This window comes from Miscanthus floridulus, chromosome 1, assembly GCF_019320115.1.
Source record: "Miscanthus floridulus cultivar M001 chromosome 1, ASM1932011v1, whole genome shotgun sequence".
NCBI lineage: Eukaryota > Viridiplantae > Streptophyta > Magnoliopsida > Poales > Poaceae > Miscanthus > Miscanthus floridulus.
Genome location: NC_089580.1, coordinates 161,554,090 through 161,573,962, shown reverse-complemented (window position 1 = coordinate 161,573,962; position 19,873 = coordinate 161,554,090). Strand labels below are relative to the sequence as shown.

Below are 19,873 nucleotides of genomic sequence, written 5' to 3'. Positions count from 1 at the left end.
TCTCTCCGTCTTGACCGGTGTCCCCGGCTGGCTGCGTCCCCGACTGGCAGCGCGCCCCGGCGGCCGCACCTCCGGCGGGCTACGCCCGGTGGGCACGCGCTCCGGTGGCCGCACCCCGGCGGCTGCACCTCGTCTCTACCCCGGCGAATCGTGTCCCCGGCAGCCGCGCTCCTGGCAAACCCCCCCCCCCCCCCCCCCCCCGGCGAGCCGCGCTTCGACGGCAGCGCCCCCCGGCGGTATGCACCCCGGCGAGCCGCGCTCCCATCGGCCGCGACCCCGATGTCCGCGGCAGGATTCAAGAGATTTGTGATTTTATTTTCGCAGCTTTGCGTTCTTGTGTTTTCTGTGTTCTTCTCCTCTCCTGTTCGTCCTTCAATTGTTCGATTTAAGGGCGTTTTTGTTCGTTCTTTTTGAGTCGATTCGAGCAAGGATATGTGCTGATCAAATCCCCCAAGTGATTCAACTAATTTGGTACGAGCTCGTAGATTGATCCAATTTTCGGTTTAGGGTTAAAACCCCCGTTCTTGCCCCAAATCTTGCATTTCCTAGAGTTTAAGCTGAAATTGGGCGATGATCTCTTAGAGTATGCTCCCTTGTGATGGTCTGTGCAATGTTTGGGAGCGATTCGTTTTGATTTCGACCGGTTTCGTCAATTTTTGTGCTCGCCCCTTCTCTGTTCGTGCGCTCGTGTTCGTTCTGTTCTTGCGTTCGAGCTCCAGATGGCCGCATCGGTGTGGGCTTCGTTGGTCACCGATGCAGTCAGGCTCGGCGCCTAGCAGTGCCCCGCCGAAGCCTCTGTAGCTGCTTTGAGCGCCCCTCCGCCGTGCCCCTGCAGCCGCATCAGGCAGAGTGCCGACCGGTGGCTTCTTTGCGTTCGTCGATCTCCTGTGCTCCGGCCTCGAGCAAACCAACACAGTAGCATGCTCGCCCTTGGTGAGTTGCTGTGCTGCTCGCCGAGCCGGAGCCTAGCACTGAGCGCATCAGCACCGTGTGTGCTCGCTCCTGGGCTCCTGGCCGTGCGTGGCCTTCTTGGTTCCTGTGCTTGTGTTCGTTCAACAGCAGGTTGGAGAGCAGCCCTCCGTTGCTGTGCGTAAATTTCTGACGGGCGGCGGCGGCCGGCATCGGGCTCCCACCCGAACACCGGTCGAGACGGAGAAGTTGCCGTGACCGTGAGAAGCAGAGCGGATAACATAGAAGGAGACAGGGGTAAAACGGTCACGTCTGGTCGGAAAGATGGGGTTAGAAATTTATAAAGTTGGAAAAAACATGAAATGGCAAAATAGCATGAAACACAGCTTTTATAAGGGCATTCTGGCGAAGCCCACAAATTCAAGGACATTCTAGCGAAACCCACTTCCCATAAAGGCAAAATTCCGATTTTCTCGGGGGAGGAAGGAGCCAGGTTTCTTTCCTTCTTTTGAATTTTGACGCAAGGCACGGACGTAGGAGCGATGGGTGCGGTAGTCTTTTTAGTTAGGGGAGATAGATTACAATACAAGTTTTGATGTTGCTTTATATCGTTTCTCTATTTATAATCACGGCTCATCATCTCCCTATTTATGTAATTATAATTATAACAGTCAAAGACACATTATAATAGTTTTGTTTAGATGCACTTGTATCTAACTCACGTCGTGTTCGCTTGGCTTATAAGCCATACTTTTTCAACCAATGAACAGTATTTTTCTCTCATAACAAATCAGCCAACCGTACTTTCAACCATGACTTATCAGTCAAACGAACAGGACATTCAATTCACGTGGATTAAAGTGGATTGTGGTAGAAATTATACTAAATTCCACACTAATCCACTGTAACACATATATATTAAGATGGATACAAGTGTATCCAAACAAGACCTAAAGCGGTGAAAGACACAAGAGCGCATCGCCTTGTACACAAGTACTCTCGTTGCAAGCTCTGCATAGATGAGAATAGTGAAGAAGAAAAAACTCATGTATTGATATAGCCCCAGGATGAATGTACATCTTATATCCCCGCAACTTCGACTTCAATTATCACCACCTCACTTTACAACCGCAATTGAGCGGTATATTTTAGCATGTACTCTACACTCTACATTTTTGTTCCTTGGCTTATCTTGCAACTTAAAAAATTGTAAAAGTAATTTATGCCTATTAGACGGCATCTCTACATGACTAGTTATGTTCTGTGCCAGAAATTAAATCCGCTGGTCTGCCTGTGCCTTCTCATACCTCTCCTTCGCCTTATTAATATCCTCTTTGAGCTCCATGTATTTCTGCAATGAAATATTAGTGAACATTTCAAGCTTCCCTAGAAATATCTCCAAACTTGATTGTAAATCCATAGGGGGGTCACTCCTTTGTACTTCCCCCATCTCCCCGTTTGATCTTCCACTACGGGACAACGATAAGGTTCGCTTTGAAGCACCCCGTTGCTTCTCCTGATGTGGCACATAACGGTTTATATGAGCAGCAAGGTCTTTAACAGCATCCTCCAAATCCGTTGGTAAATCATCCAACAAATTTATCCAGCTCTCACAGGTTTTAAATATGGGCGCAACAGCATACTTTGTTATTGGATCAGCTTCGACCTTCTTTTTCCTGGAACTCTTCCTCATCTTCTTTTGTAGTGACTTCACACACTTGAGTAGCCATGAATTTAGGCTCTGCAAATATGCTTTGTGGGATGCTATCCATTTCTGAAAGTTTGAACATAATGTGTTCAGCTCAACCTGAAGGAGTAGAGTTGCTTGGAACTGTGATTCTGAGCGAATTGAAGCCTTCATGTTGCCAGTGTTGGATACTAGTTTAATGATATCATGTTGATGCCGGTGACACTCGAGCATTGTTGCCCACATGCGAGTCAAACTGCAAATACAACAAATATTGTATTTGTTCAATACAGATATCACAAAAAAGATTATGAAAAGTGCATTGCCAGAGTGCACAGCAAATAACCAGAGTTCTGTTACATCCTACGACAGAGTTTTTTTTTTAAAAAAAACAAATGGCAGGAGCTCTGCCTTTCAATTAAGACGAAAAAGAAGTTGCATGTACAAGAAAGGGTAGCCAAACCGTGATGCCTACCACAGGACACCTGAAAGGCTAACCCACCCTCGCGACGGGGCAAAGCACAAAACTACCATGAGTCATCGTTGCCGAGCATGGTTGCATAGCATCCAGCAGCTCCGACTTCCCATGGCAGACCCAGATGACCCACCCTAACGATGCCAGGCAGACGGGCCAGAAGCAAGAGGCCGCTACATCCTATGACAGAGTTCATAAGCTAAAAGAAATTTTGGCATTGCTGCTGCATCATAAACAGTAAGTAATTAACAATCAACCATGTAATTCCATAACTAGTAAAGATAGGACTAAATGACATCAGGACCTAGCCAGAGACTGGCAAAGTTCATCCAGGCCTTAGTTACTTATATCATTTATTATGGTAAGACCTGAAAAACACCAGGACCAGGCCAGAGCTGGGCCCAGTTTCATTCAGGCTACCTAATGAGACTTCCCATTTATTTGATGGTCCCATGTTAACCTAAGTGCCTTAATCAGTTTGAAACAAGCCACAATCCTGCCTGGGACAAGAACATATTCAGGACTACATTAAAATGCCAATTGGATTGAACTGAAGGGATAAATATACCTTCCAATTAACTCCTCTAGCTGTGGTTGAAGCTCTTTGTCCCTTAGATCCTCTATGTTCTTTGAAATCATGTCGATTCTCTGAATGGCCACTAAAATTCTGGAGTGCAAATCCTTCACAACAGCACGGGTTTTGTCGATACTCATTTGGCTTTCTCCTCTTGATTCCTGGTGTCTTAGCTGCCTACATTTCTCATCATATTGCCTGCAAACTGCACTGCTTGCCTGAAGGAATAGGAATGGAGGAAAAAACTGTGAAATCAACATATTTTTCCCATGTACAGCAAAAGGTATATGGTTCCACAAGGTACATCAATTATATTATTGTAACAGGATAAAATTAAGTTAAACGTTTGTTTAAGCATTTCACTATAGGATAAATGGGTAATACCCACTATATAGCCATGTGAAGTTACAGCGCAGCCGCAGCCCTCTACGCAACCATATCATAGTGTGGCAGAACCTCAGTACAAATACATTTTGGGTTTTAGTATGATCTATTCGTTCCATCTTCTAGTCATCTTCGATATGGAATTTTTACAAGAACTGATATCAGAGCAGAAAAAAAAATTTCCTTTGCAAGATAAGCTAATATTCTTCAGAGTTGAATAACTTCATAAATGAAGCAAGCCAATCCTGCTATATATCCTCACACAGGATACAACAACAACAAAGCCTTTGAGTCCCAAACAAGTTGGGATAGGCTAAAGTTGAAACCCAGCAGAAGCAATCAAGCACGTGAATAGCTGTTTTCCAAGCACTCCTATCTAAGGCTAAGTCTTTGGGTATATTCCATCCTTTCAAGTCTCCTTTTATTGCCTCTACCCAAGTCAACTTCGGTCTTCCTCTGCCTCTCTTCACGTTACTATCCTGGTTTAGGATTCCACTACGCACCGGTGCCTCTGAAGGTCTCCGTCGGACATGTCCAAACCATCTCAACCGGTGTTGGACAAGCTTTTCTTCAATTGGTGCTACCCCTAATCTATCACGTATATCATCGTTCCGAACTCGATCCCTTCTTGTATGACCGCAAATCCAACGCAACATACGCATTTCTGCGACACTTATCTGTTGAATATGTCGTCTTTTCATAGGCCAACATTCTGCACCATACAACATAGCAGGTCTAATCGCCGTCCTATAAAACTTGTCTTTTAGCTTCTGTGGTACCCTTTTGTCACATAGGACACCAGATGCTTAGCGCCACTTCATCCGCCCTGCTTTGATTCTATGGCTAACATCTTCATCAATATCCCCGTCTCTCTGTAGCATTGATCCTAAATATCGAAAGGTATCCCTCCTAGGTATTACTTGACCTTCCAAACTAATATCTTCCTCCTCCCGAGTAGCAGTGCCGAAGTCACATCTCATATACTCAGTTTTAGTTCTACTGAATCTAAAACCTTTGGACTCTAAAGTCTCCCGCCATAACTCCAATTTTTTATTGACTCATGTCCGACTTTCATCAACTAGCACTACATCGTCCGCGAAAAGCATACACCAAGGGATGTCCCCTTGTATGTCCCTTGTGACCTCATCCATCACTAAGGCAAACAGATAAGGGCTCAAAGCTGACCCTTGATGTAGTCCTATCCTAATCGGGAAATCATCCATGCCTCCATCACTTGTTCGAACACTAGTCACAACATTGTTGTACATGTCCTTAATGAGCCCGACATACTTCGTTGGTCACATAGGATAGAAGTCATAAAACAGGTAACAGAAAAAAAGAGAATTTTACCTTGACTTCATCATAAAGCTTTCTCTCCCATGCATACAGCCTGTCCAGTGTGGAGGCATGACTGCCAGAATTCATGTATACACCACCAAAGATATTTCCAGTGAAACCATCAGTGTCTTCCTTTGATGTCGTCCCAAGAGGATTTCTAGATGATGAAGAAAGTGAAGACATTGATCTATGCCAGGTAAGGTACTGCACTTCAGCCTGAGGAGGAGCTGTACCATAGCATGAGATATTTCTAAGTCATGGTGGACGATAATAAAAGCACTACTAAGCCTGATTGGTACCTATTGCTGTGGCTACAGATGCCGCAAGTCTCTGCTACAGTGACACAGCAGCTGCAGCCGCAGCAATGACTACCAAACACGTCAACTACTCATGGCGAAAGGTATAGGCTAACACACTACCTCCAAATTTGCATTAGCTACTTAGCTATTTCAACTTCAACCATACTATACTGCAGTACAAAAAGTGACCACACAGCAATGAGAATACTAGTGTCATTTCCAAAACTGCTTCCAACATCTAATTGTATGATACTACTACACAACTAACATATTATTACAATCCATGGCCAAAGTTATATTCTCCATAAGTACCAAAAATAAGTGGAACTAAACAAAAAATAGCATAGGGTCAGACTAACAATACATTGTGCTACAATCATTTATAGGAACTTTGTGTCTCTGAGGGGAAAAGGAACAAAATGTAGTAGTTACAAGTTAAGAGTAAAATAACTTACGTTGAGGAACAGGGACTTCCTCTCTGCAACAAGCAAATAATGTTGCAAAAAAACCTGATGCTGTTGATCCTGGCGCTGAACCAAAGTATAAAGATAACTCCAGTAGTAAGTACAATAAAATAGATCTATAGATGGAGTGACAAAAAATAATGGTCGCTAGATGAAGCTACAGCAATGCTAACAAATAAACAGGGAAATTTCATATCATGATGTGTACGCAGCCCAAAACCTTTCTACTTTCCATCTTTCTTTTTGAAGAAAAACTCCAATGTGTGAGTTATGGAACAGTAATGTAAATCTACTAAAATATAACCTTTTTCTTCTGGTAGTAAAGGCTGGAAATTGACTTTGTCTGCTTCAAGCATCCTTGGGACTTCTTTTCCAGAATCAGATGCCTTGATAAATAAGATCTCAATCTCCTTCATGCATGAGTTTAAGTCTCTCACCACATTCCTTACGTCACGTAAAGGTTCCTTGAATTTCCCGTTCACTGGAAATGCAGCAGTTGAAGTTGAGGTTTCTTTCAGAGGACTTGTAACAGGAGTTTCGTCACTTTCATACATGCTAATGTCCAGTACCCTCGTGTCATCTTTTGGTTTTTCTGCATGAGAATCAGCTCCTGTGTGATCTTTTGTTTTTTCAGTCTGAGCATCGATTGCCAAGTTATTTTTTGGTCTTTCAGTCTGAGGATCAACTGCTGGGTCATCTTTTGGTCTTTCAGCCTGAGAATCAATTGTCTCTGAAGCTAAGTCATCTGTAGGAAGCGGTGTGGGTGACTGACCTGTTGCAATATGTGCAACAGGCGTATCATTGCGATTCTTGAACATCCGCACTAAAGATTCAGATGTTGGATTGTCAAAATCATCTTCTGACAATGCAAGATCATCCTCTCCACCATTCATAGGAGATTTCTCAACATCTTTGAGATCTTGAGGTTTCTCCTCTCCTAGGCGCCGCTTTAGATAATCAGGATAAGCAGGAGACTTCTCCAGTTCCTCCTCAAGCTCTGGGATTCCCTCTTTCTCCCGAAGACGCCTGATATCATCATCATTCTCAAAGTCATGACCAAGTTCCTTGTCATCATGGAATGAAATCTGACTCTCAACAGGTTGGAAAAGGCCAAAGTAGTCCCATGGTGGTGTTCCAGGAGGAGCTTCAAATGTTGAACTATCATCCAGGTCATGGATAGCTTGTCCACGCACAGGGGATGATGTTTGCAGAGTTGCAGTTACAGGTTCAAGCACCTTCTCCTTAACAGTTGTCACTGAATTACCCCCAGCTTTCATATGATTGACATGGAAACGTCCTGAAGATAATGGTGAGGGAACTGGAGAGAAAGAGTCACTAGCATGATGTGAAAGGGATGGAGATAGGTTCGTAGATTTCTGCATGATGGTAGGAGGCTCTAGAGTGGCAGATGTTGATGTGAACAGTGAGGAATCTGTTGGTACTTCAGGCTCTACGAATTTTCTGAGAGCAAATCCTGTGTGCCTGAGTGACTGAATATAAGCGAAATGAGCAGCTGCAAAAGCACATCTTCCGTCAAGAGCTTCTCTAACAAATCGCTTTCTTTCCTGGCACAAGACAAGAGCCTTGTCATCTTCGTTTTTTGATCGTGAACCCATTATAAAAATGCACCAGCCTCAATGACGAACAAAAGACAAAGGTGCATGCAAAGTCATGCTATGCACTGCAGATCAATGCTAGTGTTGAGGGAAGCTGTTCCGTAGGGAAGACGCCAAAGTGGTATCAACTTTGTGCCTACAATCAAGTATTCAAGAATTTTGCTATCAGATAATATCCCAGAGTTCAGTGAAGCAGGCATGAAAGAAAATTAAGTCGATGTTTCATCAGCAACTCTGTATACCCACTGGAGTCCATTTAGCATGTGGTAAAACTTAGCTTCCATGTGTAGTGCACAAACTGATCGCATCATTTTTTTTAAAAGAAAACACTATAATCTGCAGCAGAAAAAAGGAAATGCAATGGCAAAGAGTGGACGAGCCATTACCATATCAAAAGTATCCTGCACAGCTCAGATCATAAATTCTAGGTTCCACAATGGCTACTGGCTTATAATGCACCCATGCTTAAAAAGAAATTTTGGAAGGTGAAACCAAAGTAACAGAAAACCGCTTTTCAGACCATACCATATGTAACGGAAAATTGGCTAAATAGGCACCTACTGAAAACAAATCAAATCAAACAACTAGATGTTCCATTTATGGAAATTTCTTTTTTTTTCCCCACTAGAATCCTCAAGGACAATTATATCGGCACATGGACAGAAAAACTTCCTTCAGTTATCGCAAACTTGAAACGCAATCCACGGAGAACCGAAAGCTCATATACGACAATAATCCAATCCACCACACAAATCTATGGTACAAGTGTACACACTCCAACCTCGGCATGCCACTAATAGCACCGTGTTTTGTCGTACTCGGGAATCTATGTGTCATCTGAATCCTTCGGTAGTAACGGCCCAATCTGAAGTGAGATAATTCTAGGCACCGCCAATTCTCCGACAAGCGTTGCAGAAACCAACTGTCAGAGATTCGGACAGCACAAGCTGGAACCAGACCAAGGTCGGCGCCGGTGATTGGGTACATGCCTAGAACCATAGCACGGGAGCTTTATCAGCCATCGATATGGTCAGTACAAGTAAAACTGATTCAGTGACTGCAGTGCCCACCACACAATTACGCAAATTCCTCGCACACGGAACGAATCATCCACCCCACCCTCCACTGATACCCTAACAGAACGTCCGGCTGGTACCCTGAGCGGACTCCTCAGCACTGACCAGTACCAAAACCAGAAAACGAAGAACTATGCCATCAATGCATACTACCAGCACAAACGGAAAGCTGAAAGATCCGACCAACATGAACCCAACTCGTGCCCCCCAAATCGCCCGCCTCCGCGCACCCCAATTCGCCTAGGAACGCAGAGCAACGGCCAACGACATCAATCCTTGGAGCGTTGGAGAGTCCGAGAGAGAATAATCACCTCGCTGGACCCGCGGCGCTAGGGCTTGACGCGGGAGTCCGAGTCTCCACGGCGCTGGGCTCCGGCGTCTGGGCGGGTGAGGATCGCCGCCGGCTGTCCGTCTCGTGGAGGAGGGGTGGCGACCGGCGAGGGAAGGAGAGAAGAGTAGCCGGTCGAGAGGAGAAGCTTCGAAGACGGTGGGCACTGGGGACGCAGATGATGATGATGATGGGCTGCGAACACCAGCGGAAGGATGCAGATAGATGGACTGGAACGGATGCCCGATGCGTGTGCGCGTGTGGGCTTGGGGATTCGTGTCGCTGCAGTGCAGCCGAGCCAGGTTGGGGATATGATGGTCACTGCCCCGCGGGTCCCCCGCGTCCAGTCCACAGGGTGTGGTCGGGTTGGCTCTTGGCTGGGCAGCGGCGGTGTGCGTGGTGGCCGTAGCCAGCTAGCCACCCGCGCCCTCGTGGCCGCCCGGTGGGCCCCTCAGGGCGGGGAGGAACGAGCCGAAAGGCGTCCTGTCGTCTCTTCGGCTCTTCCCCGTTCTTTTCGCTTGTTTTCTTCTGGGTGTGGGCTGCCATTTGCGCCCCACTAGCACTTGGGGGGACTATGGGGCTCGCGTGATCTCTCTGGATCGTCACGTTTCAGGTTTGTTCGGGTCTGCGCCTGTGCCGAGAAAAGCAGAAGTCGCCTTTGAGTTTGAGATCTCTGGTTCACGTACCGTTGCCGGGTCGACGGATTCATCCCACTTGTGTACGTACGGCGGGTACGCGTCACTCGGTTAAACAAAGTGCACCGATCTTCGTCGGGTTACGGGATCCACATCCACCGATCTTCGTAGTGTAACAGTTAGCGCACTGACTCACATGGGGATGGGCTGCGTCACGTGTGCGCGCTCGTGGTAAAGCGAACAAATATATGGCGGTTGGTGTGTTCGCCTACGTGGATTCTACAAAATTGACAGGCCCGCTCGGATGAATATCGAAGCTTTGGCGACCGTTCCCGTCTGACCGCGATAGTTGTTTACATCGTCTTGATGGCTAATCCACAATTATGGATTTGGAACTTGGAAGACGTCCCTGCTGCTGATTCTGACACGGCACGATGATCATGGTGTGGCTTGTGAGTGTGACCCTCGTAGGTTACAGAATTCGTAGTCAGCGCGGCAGCTTAGACTTTTGCCACCCTGTGTCCTTTTCAGCTGTTCTAGACCTACGCACGGCACGATCTTTCTCGAGCAGCAAACGCAATTCTGAAAATGTTTTCCCCCGTGGCTTCAGTTGGCTGTAAACAAATCAAATCAAACTGTAATTTGTCCCTTTGACGAGTCCTTCTTGACGTCCAAATTCGTGTGCGAATGTGCGATGTTACGTATCCAAACAATCTCGCCTTGCATCATGGCACCCACGAACAGGTTCGTCTCAACAACCAAACAGTCGCCTAGTCGCGGTGAGGGAAGAGGCTAGCTACAAGCGACCAAAACCAACCGAGGCGCGATCACCACCAATTGACCGTAGCACACTAGCACCGATGGCGACGGCGCACCTGAAAGCTACGCATGGTGGCTACAGGAAGGATATCGTAGTTGTCCTGTTGGCTTGACGTGATAAGTTACGGCTGAAAGTACCGTCGGCTGAGTATTATTAATCATATCAAATCAATGATGATTTTTCTAAGATATATTAATTATATCAAATCATATTTTTTGCGTAATTAAATAAAAATAAATTTTATATGAAAATTATAGATTTCGACAAAATCTATAACTTTCTAGTTTTGAGTTTTTTCATTTGAAGTCGTTAAGATGCTCAAAAAAATTAATAACATATTTAGACTTAAGGGTATTTTCGTCTTTTCACGCCTGCAGTTTTACGGCATTAGAGCCTAAACTGACGGAAGTGACATGTAGGACATAAAAAAGTTGAAATAGTAACACTAAAGACTGCTAAATTTTTCTAAAAACACACATAGAATTACGATCTTTTATAATAGCACACGGAGAAAAGTCTCCAAAAGCAACCTAGCCACGCAAGATTCTCCCAAGCTGGACGCGGAAAGGGACGGCGTAGTATTATTTCAGCCGCTTTTCGTCTCCAAAAGCTCCTTTTTCTCTCATACGTACGGGGGTCGGTGCGAAGTTGGCGTCGCTGCTGCGGATGCGTTTACCTGCAGATGCTTTCCTTCCCCTGCGTGCCTTGCGTTCGTGGTTCGTTCTGGGTGGCGTCCGGTGCACGCGGAGCTGAGCTGCGTGCACGTGACGGGGGACGGAGAAGCTAGCCTGTAGGCGGCGGTGATGGAGGGAGAATGACTCCTGATTTTGTGCCCGTTTAGTTTTTAAAATTTTGTAAAATTTTTAAAGATTTTTTGTCACATTGAATCTTTGAACGCATGCATAAAGCATTAAATATAAATAAAAAATAAAACTAATTATACAGTTTAGACGAAATTCACGAGACGAATCTTTTAAGCCTAATTAGACTATAATTGGATACTAATTACCAAATAACAATGAAAGTGCTGCAGTACCCTTTTTAAAAAAAAAATCGCCAACTAAAGAAGCCCTTTCTTTGGCTGATGAGTGATGGCAGGTGCAGTGCTTCGTATAAATAACTTTCTCTAATGCGGAATTGGTACGCCCGGCTAATTTTAGATTTCTCCTCACCGCGATCAGAGCACTAGCTCCCTCACCGCAACCACGACCAGATCGTCGGCGCACCGTTAAGATACAGCCATCTCTCTGTTCATCGCACGTTGCTCTTATGTCACTTATAGTTCAAAAAAAATGAAATAACTGTAAAAAAATGCTGGCCTTTTGTGCCTGTGTTTCCGTTAGGACTTAGGACACGTCGATCGTATAGATGGAATCATACTAGTGTTCTTTTACCCTTCAGGTCCAGGACCAGCGCCAATGCTACTACGTACGTATACGCACAGAAGTGTTTGGAGTCAGCGGAACCACGTGGAGATGTGTTGCAGCCTGTTCGGCTGATATTAAAGTTGACTAAAGCTAATTTTTTATGAAAAAAAATATTATAGATTTTAACTAATAAGTCGGTTGATAAGTTTAAGCGATATTGGTTCCGTAAAATGGCAATGCATCCTTCGGGCTTCGGCCACCGATCGGAATCGGAAAAGGTTTGGCCTGCTTTTTAAATGCGAGGAACCACGTCACACTCCCGTTGGAAAAAGGCAAGGGCGTGTATTCTCCTCTCTTCTCTAGAGCCTACTGTAGCACGCACGTACGGTTGGCTGGGGCCTGGGGGAGAAAACAAAGGTCATGTGGTCGCCACGTGAGAAGTGTACCGGCAGCTGTGTCGAGATCTTGCCCGGCAACAAGAAAACCGCAACTGGAATGGACGCCCACTCCAGGGTCTGTAGAAGCCAGCGAAAGAAAAGTCTTTTTAGCTTACGTGACTACGTGGACAAAGACCCCGCGAGAATGGGCGTTTAGGGCTTCTCCAACGCGTCAACGTGACGTACTGACCCAACTCCACCTTGGCCCTGGATATCATGTCATCTGGGCTAGTGGTTTTGCAGAGCAGAGACACCTGGTAGCATGAGAGTAGTTTCTTGGTGATATATGTATGCTGCAGCAAGGCTAAAGCGAAGATGCAAAATGGGCATATGGTCCCAATGTAACATAATATATCAATATACAGTTGAAGTTTGCGGCTACTTTTTTACTACTCGCGTTGCAAGATGAATTTCATCAGTATGCTACTCCATCGATGTGGCGTTTATCCTGCTAATGAACGTCCGCCATTCACCCTGTCCTTATCCTGCTAATGAAAACTCGTGGTGGAACACTCGTGATTAGACTGGGAGGTGTTTGTTGGACGAACTGATCAGTTTTAGACGAAGCAGCACACCGTGAGTTCATTCTTTGATATTTGGTACAATAATTCCATTTGTCGTCACTATTCTAGTTATTATTTACCAAGAATAAATCAATCAATTCCATTGTACAAACCAAACAAAAAGATAACAAATGAGTAGGAAGATGATAAACTATCACATTTAAACTTGGACATTAAGGTTTCTATAAAGGCACCAAGCCGCTAACCAGCCTTGAGATTGCATCTTTGGTAAGATTGAGAACATTCTAGTACATTGTATCAATTGGTGGATCATTGTGTCGCTACAGATATTTCAAGCAAGCGTCATTTCCCCGTTAATCTTAGAGGTTGCCTCCTCTTAGACGGCTTGGAGTTCATCAAAGCACAACAAAAAAGATAGTGTTGGTGCTCGAGACAATTGATTGTGAGAGGTTTTGTGCTCACCCCACTGGAGGAAGCGTGGAGCAACTATAGTGGAAAGGAGGTATGGAGTGGTTCATTTGTTTTATTCGTCCTGAAGGTCAAGTGAAGACTTGATAGAGAAGCGATGAGCATTGAATCAACCTCAACGTAGATTAGAGGCGATTGGCAAGTTATTAATACCATGGGAAAAAAGTTTTGTGTCTCCGTTGCGGTTATCTCTTGCACTCAAGTTTCATTCAAGTTCTTGCTTTGTGTTGTTTATTTTCTTAGATTTGAATTGTTGCTTGTCATCCTAGCTTGCAAAAATCCACCTAGCTTAGTGAAAGTAATATACTAGAACTCTTCTGTGTTACTAATTAAAGTTATCTAATATTATGACTTCTAGTGGTCATCGTCAACTCAATCTCTCTCTAGTCAAAACCTTTGATCCTACGACTTACTTGGGTTAGAAATGCATGTTACATTCATATTTACATGAGCCTGATGCTTGTCTTTGACCATTGTTTATTTTCGTAATATTTTTAAAATTCTTGAAATTAATATATGAATTTTTGCAAGTACCTTTTTAATATCTACACATGTGACTTGCATGTTTCCAAACTCAACGGTTCAAAAGTTATTAATATTTGTACCTTTTAAGATTTGACTAGTTTTTTTCCAAAACAACATACTTTTGCGAGGGAATCCTGAGGTCGTACTATTCATGGGTTGTTCACAAACTAATTATTGTGTTAATGGTGACTAGATACTCACTGGGCTTTTATTTTGGACGATCTTGATATGACATCGATGTTTAGTTTATCCTACGGAAGTCTTCCTGATTGCGTAATAGTCTTTTAACAAAAACCTTTCTCCAGAAGCAAGCCACTTGACCAGATGCATGGGATTTTCTTTTTCTGGGACAACAGATGCTAATTAATAAAAACACACATGCTAATTAACGAACATCTCGGTAATATGTTATTTTCAGTCTTTCTCGAGGGGTGCTTTACGGTAACATTCTTGTACAGCTCATGGCGTGGGCGGGCATCACCCCCAAAAGAAACAAAGTCGAACAATTGATTTTCACTTTTCAGATTGGGTCACTGCCTCACTGGGAATATTTCACACACCCTCACCTCAAGTCACAATTCGCAACGTCCTTTTCTCCTTTATTTCGTCCTTTTACATATTATTAATTTTTAGTTTTCCAAAAGATATAGTAGTATGGTAAAGAATCCAGGAAAGGATGCCGACGAGTTGACACTTACGACATCGATTTGCTATCTAAACAGAAGGATGATTTCCCTCAACAGCCCACGTGGCCCACATGGCCCGAAGCTACGTTCACTCGACGGGGTCATCCGACACCGACGACTTTGTGGTCGTACCTGTACCCCACGATTTTTTTACCGGCTTAGACCCCGGTCAAAAATACGTACGACCCCGGCGGCAGGCCAGCAGCTCATTAGCAGCAGTCCAACTAAGGCCCTGTTTAGATTCTAAAAATTTTCACCCTAAAGTGTCACATCGAATCTTGCGGCACATACATGGAGTACTAAATGTAGACGAAAAATAAAACTAATTGCACAGTTAGGTGAGAAATCGTGAGACGAAACTTTCGAACCTAATTAGTCTATAATTAGGCTGTCTCCAACGGAATAGCCAAAGCGTGACCCAAACGTATTTTGGATACTGCATAGCGTTTTTGGTACTAAAATCAGTCTCCAACGGCAGATGCAAATAGAACACCTATTTTGGGTACGAGCTGCGCCGGAACGCAAAGATGCGTTGTCTCTCCCCCACGACGCAAAACTCTTGCGGTCGGTAGTGGTGGGCCCAGGCGTCGGGGTGGAGCAGATGAGGTGACAACAGCGAAGCAGAACGAAGTGTCACTACCCGATCGAATCGGTACCGGCCGGAGCCACCGCCCGTCGGAACCGCCGGGGCGGCCTCTCCTGCCTGCGATAGGAGGTTCCTCGCCGGATCCGCGCCGGAGGCCTCGCCCGCCTACCGCCGGAGTGGGGCGCCACCGGAACCGCGCCAGGGCGGCCTCGCCCGCCTGCCGCCGGATCCGAGCCGGGAGGCCTCGCACCTGCCGCCGGAGTGGGGACTCATTGGGGCGCCACCGGAACCGTGATGGGGCGGCCTCTCCTGCCCACGCCGGGAGGCCTCGCCCGGCGGGGTCGCGTCGAGGGGGAGCAGCGGTGGCGTCGGTGACGTGGTGGAGTCGGTGGTGGCGGTGGAGGATGCACGGCGCCGGCAGCGGCCACCGCCTCTGCAAGCGCCGCAGGGTGAGGACGCGCGCCGCGAGTCTGGCTGGGCGTTGATGCGTTGGCTGTTAGAGACGGGAGTGTTTGGGTGCGTGACCCTTCCGTGTTGCGTGACCCAAATGAAGAAATAGGTCTTCTATTTGCATTTTAACTATTGGAGATAGCCTTAGATACTAATTACCAAATACAAACAAAAGTGCTACAGTAGCCAAATCCAAAAAAAATTTTGGGAAGTAAACGTGCCCTAATCAGCCCATCCGTCGATCCATATTTCTTTACAGTTGCAGGTCCACCAGAATGCCAAACGTTGGCGTGCTTCCGGCCTCCGCTACAGCCTGGCGGCACGGCGCACGCCCGTGGCCCGCACCCTTTCATCTTCCTAGTCTCACATCTCAAATCCTCTACGGCGGTGATCGCCGATCTCACATCTCAAATCCTCTACGGCGGTGATCGCCGATTGGCCGTGAGCCGCAACAGCAAATCCCAGCGGGCAGCCGCCGCCGGTAAAAAGCTTCGTGGCCTCCGTGTTCCTTGGCTCCTTGTGTTCCAGTAAAGAAGTGCTCTTTCATTAGGAGTTTCAGACTTTCAGACCAAGATGCCAGGTATTTAGGCCTGGTATAAACCCAGAGCTAAAATTTAGGGTTGTCATATTAGGTGTCACGTCGAGATGTCACGAGAGTGTTCAGATAGTAATAATAAAATAAATTACAGAAGTCCTCAGTACTCAACGAGATGAATTTATTAAGACTAATTAATACGTCACTAGCACACGGTACTGTAGCTTTACTGTAGCACCACATTATCAATTCATGGTCTAATTAGGCTTAAAAAATTCGTCTCGTAAATTAGTCGTAATATGTGCAATTAGTTATTTTTTAAGTCTATATTTAATACTTCATGCACGTGTCTAAACATCCGATATGATAGGAACTAAATTTTAGAAAGAGAAACTAAACAAGGCCTTAATCTATGCTAATTTACTAGTTCAGTACGGCTTGCATATTAGTATCTGCTATAATTTTTTATGATATAGGCAATCAGCGCAAATTGAAAGGATTCTTTAAAAGAAATTACCACCAGCCGCTGATGATAAGAATAATAATGGAGACACTTCAAGAGCAATGTCCCTGTAGCAAACACTAACTGTGCTATTGAGCGCACTTCGAGATCATGTAGGTAGCAAATGCAATAGTTTTTGTAACACGGCTGTGAAAAGATGTGACAATTTGTTGAAGCCTGGCCAGTCTATTGGTGATGCTATAAACAAGCAAAGTAATATCACTAAAGCGCAGCATCTAATTCCATTGAAGACATCAATTAAAGTTGTCCGATACTTGTTGCATCAAGGCTTAGCTTTTCGTGGCTAAGAAAAAAGACCAATCGCACCGACTAGCAGCATTATAGATATGACTGCTTGAACCCAACTATTGACTTGCAGCTTACAGAGTTTAATGATCGTTTCAATGACGTAAACTCTTAATTGCTTACTCGTATCGTTGCTTTCAATCCCAAGAATTCTTTTGAGGCTTTCAAAGTTGAGAGTTTAATGGAGTTAGCTAAATCATATCATGATGATTTCAATTCAACACAACTGAAGGATCTTGACCGTGAGCTTAATATTTACATTGACAACATACGAGCTGATGAAAGATTTGCCAACTTGAAACCACAATTCTAATTAACTACTGTTGTGATTTGTAAAAGCTTATTTTGTCGCAGTTATTATCATATTAATTTAGGTTATGTATGGTATTATACTATTATATTATCGTAACCTATAAGTTAATGCTCGGTTAGTACTGAGCTTCGACCCCGGGAGCCATTTATCCTGCCTTCTCCCCATGTATAATGTGTTAGAGTCTGTTTGGATTCTATGAGAATCCAATTATGAGAGAAAGGGTGAACTAATATTAAGCGTCATCCTAGCAATTCACTAGTCCATTAGCTAGTGGGTCGGAAAAGAGAGTGGAGAAGAACAACGTTTAGGAGCATGACTGGTTTACGATGAGGAGAGCGTGACTCACTCCTACAAGCTAGCTATAATATGTTATGCTTTAGTATAAATTTTTGTTGTAGTTTTAGATCTACGTTTTTACGTAATTAATTCATAAAATCGATAACTAAGTTATACATGATCCAATGAGTATGAAAATTTTAATACAGTTCAAGCATACAATAATTAACCCACCATAAAAAAATCATCATAATTAGACCATAGAAACTGCAGCTATAAATTAATTATAGAAAAGCATAGATCTAAAGCTACAACAAAAAAAAATTGAACTAAAGCATACTCCCTCCGGAAAGGATGGAATTATGAGATCCGTGCAGGTCAAAGTAGCTCAAGTTTGACCAAATTTATAATAAATAGTATTAATATTTATATCTTCAAATAAATTTATTATGAAAATATATTTTGTGACTAATCTAATGATACTAATTTTACATCAGAAATGTTAGTATTTTATTATATAATTTTGGTCAAAGTTTAAACTGATTGACTTCTCAGAAAACGAGAATTGCATTCTTTTGTGGACGGAGGGAGTACCATATTATATGTTCACTGTGTAGATCTACTCATGTGGAGTTCAACAATATTGGATTTTTTATTTTATGATTTTACTGTGATTTACTACGATTTTTCAAAGATTGAGCTGAAATAAATAAAAAAAAGACAAAACCACCTTTGAAAACTGCTTATAACCTGGGAGGTAAAATGTAACATCCTAAAATTTGCTTCTTTGGAAATAGAGCTAAAATAATTTATTGTTGAATTTTTGTGCTCATAAAACATAGAGAAATAATATTTTTCCTTTAAATTAAAATTCATCAAAGGGTGTAGCAACATTGTTGATGCATTCATGCTGCTGCATTCTTATTATTGTGTTGATGGTTTTGATCGAATCTTAAAAGGCATTCAAAATTTATTTAAAAATGGATTTGAAAAACCCTAAAAATAAAAGAAAAGGAAAAAAAGAGAAAACCTCCTCCTCTCTTTAGGCCCGTGGCCTCCTCCCTCTCTCTCCCTTTCTCGGCCTAAAGGCTTGCTCCACAACCGCAGGCCCAGCTCGGCCTTCCCCTTTCCGTCCTATCCCATAGCCCACCCCGCTCCACCTCTTCGCAGGTCGGCCCATCGAATGGAAGCCCACGCGGGCGCCCCTTTTTCCTCTCCCAGCCAAGGCTCGTAGGCCCAGCGCGCCCCGTGGCCCAGCTTTGTGCGGGCCCCTCTCTCTCGGTTTGGCTGACAATCGGGCCTTGCCCTCTCTCCCGCTGATGTGCCTGGCCCACCGGTCAGTTGGCGTCATCTCCTTCCTCGTGTCCGCGCTGGACTCAGCTGGGGAAGGAAATCCCCCACCACCTCCTGAATCCTCGGGATTTTTGGCGTGCGTGGCTATCGCCCCTCTAAAATAGCGCCACTGCGTCATGCCGCCCCTTGATAACCACTTAGCACAGCCGTCGCCCTTGCCTTGCCTCGAGCCAGCAGCCACGAAACCCTAAGCGCCGCCACCGAGCTTTGACCCGCCGTTCCGTCGCACTACTTCATCCACCCGACGAGCCACCTACCTTGCTTTAGACGCCGGTAAGGAAGCCGCTGGTACCGGCCGAGCCCTATCTTTCGCTCTCTGTTCTATGTTCGGCTTCACCGAAGTGGCATCATGACCTCGATCCACTCAATTGAGCTCCGTGCCATCGCTGCTCGCTAGCGGCCACACATAAACTCTAAATCAAATCCGCCATCGCCTGCTCTCCCTTCCTATGCCCTTGTTTTGGTAGATGATGACCAGAATCGTCGTATGGGTGGACGCTGGTGAAGTTCCGGCCATGGCGGCGCCTCCTGGAGCTCGCTCCAGCCACCCCTACCAGTTTGGTCGCCCGTGGACCCATGGACCTCGCCCGCAGCATGAGTCCAGCATCGGTGCATGAACCCCGGCCAACCGTAGCCCGCCATCTGGCATAGACGAAGTCAGCGCGGACCCGCTAAAAGGTCCTAATGGCTAGAGGGGGGGTGAATAGCCTATTGAAAATTTCTACAACAACACTTAGGAAAGATGTTAAACAACTAAATGCCGAAGCGAGTGTTGCGCTAGCCTACTAAAAATATAAGCCACCTACCATAATTCCAATTAATATAGTCTCTATCCACACAAAGGCTGTCACTATACTAAGTTAATGAGTTCTCAAAGACTAACTAAAGAGCGTCACTAACCACTAGACCCGACAAAAGCTTGCTCTCAAAACTAATTACA

General features: G+C 44.9%; 1 protein-coding gene across 1 annotated transcript; it reads right to left on the bottom strand.

Annotated features, from left to right (window-relative positions):
- Positions 1-1,944: 1,944 nt before the first annotated feature.
- LOC136545804 (protein ROLLING AND ERECT LEAF 2-like) lies at positions 1,945-9,421 on the bottom strand. The gene is made up of 6 exons (XM_066537779.1): positions 9,134-9,421; positions 6,435-7,882; positions 6,122-6,196; positions 5,380-5,594; positions 3,640-3,863; positions 1,945-2,852 (listed from the first exon to the last, which is right to left on the bottom strand). Exons 2-6 carry the CDS (start codon positions 7,744-7,746, stop codon positions 2,183-2,185), a joined length of 2,496 nt encoding a protein of 831 aa, XP_066393876.1. The 5' UTR covers positions 7,747-7,882; positions 9,134-9,421; the 3' UTR covers positions 1,945-2,182.
- Between the last annotated feature and the right edge of the window lie 10,452 nt (positions 9,422-19,873).